This window comes from Amphimedon queenslandica, unplaced genomic scaffold, assembly GCF_000090795.2.
Source record: "Amphimedon queenslandica unplaced genomic scaffold, v1.1 AMPQUscaffold_1742_Cont26251, whole genome shotgun sequence".
Classification (NCBI taxonomy): domain Eukaryota; kingdom Metazoa; phylum Porifera; class Demospongiae; order Haplosclerida; family Niphatidae; genus Amphimedon; species Amphimedon queenslandica.
Genome location: NW_003557918.1, coordinates 1 through 1,210, shown reverse-complemented (window position 1 = coordinate 1,210; position 1,210 = coordinate 1). Strand labels below are relative to the sequence as shown.

Here is a 1,210-nt window from a genome sequence, read left to right as displayed (position 1 = left end):
TGCATTTCAGTAACCCATGCTACTATACTTGAATGATCATTTTGATGTTTCTCGATACTTTGAAGATTAAGTTTGTATTCAATGTTGTGAACATCCTGACGATTCATAAGATGCTCCCTTTCAATAGTACCAGTTACACTGTCTCTAACATCATCCAATATTCTTTCAATTGTTACTCCTTCAGCTAGCTTAGCTGCAACAGCATTCTTTACTTCATCAGGTACTCTCAAATGACATACCTCTGGTTTGTGATTACTATGATGACTGCAATAAGTGACTTTAACCATCTTCGTAATAGTATCCTCAATCACTGTCATGTGTGCAGTACAGTATTCATTTGTTTTAGAGGAACCTTGAACCTTGGGAGCTCTCTGACGTTTCTCTTTCGACTGACGCACCACACCAGACCTGTTACAATAATAATAGGATTTCCTGTTAAGACCTTGCATGCGACTGGCACTGTTCTTGACATAAAAAGACTTTGAATGACTTTCTTCCCCTTTCTTCCACTCATAAAACTTATCAATAGAACGAAATTCATGGTTTGTTATTTTGATTTCCTTGTTGTGGCTTTGATTAAGATGCTCAATTAGCTTTGCCACACTTAAAACCCTAAATTAAATAGTGTCACTTCTAGCACTGTATATATACTCAAATATACTTACATTGAGCCGCATAAATTGCAGAAAACGTGAGAATCTTTGACGCTTTTCTCATTGCTATGTTTCTCCTTAACATGCTTTGAAAGTGAAGACGAAAACTGGTAAGACAGATGGCAGAAAGGACACTTCTTTCTTTCTTCAGAACTTTTAGCAGATGCAGCCATGGTGGCACCACGTGGGTAGGTGTGGTGTATAATGTTAAACACGCCCATATTGAAAAAGATACTGGAATATCCCGACTTTTACTGATGGCTAATGTACTGCAATTAATGGCTAGTATCTTACTTACATGCCGCCATTTTGTTAATTAAAGAAGCTTGCCACGTGCTCGAAAATTTGGGTGTGGTCGCGCATGCTCAGATCTGCCATAGATAATAGAGTAAAGGAAATACTTACTCTATTATCTTTTATTTTACTATATTATCTTTCCTTTACTCTATTATCTATGGATCTGCAGCTCTGGAAGAAGCAAGTTATTTTTTACCAAGCTATGCTTGGAATCAACTTACTGCAATACTTTAGTGGTGGTTTCCAGCTAAAAGAAGGTA

At 37.1% G+C, this 1,210-nt stretch overlaps 1 protein-coding gene across 1 annotated transcript; it reads right to left on the bottom strand.

Moving 5' to 3' along the window:
* Positions 1–28: 28 nt before the first annotated feature.
* Positions 29–826, bottom strand: LOC105316319 (uncharacterized; the record flags this gene model as incomplete). The annotated part of the gene is made up of 2 exons (XM_011411152.1): positions 666–826; positions 29–612 (listed from the first exon to the last, which is right to left on the bottom strand). Coding segments are annotated over exons 1-2 (745 nt in total), but the record flags the coding sequence as incomplete, so codon positions are not given.
* Between the last annotated feature and the right edge of the window lie 384 nt (positions 827–1,210).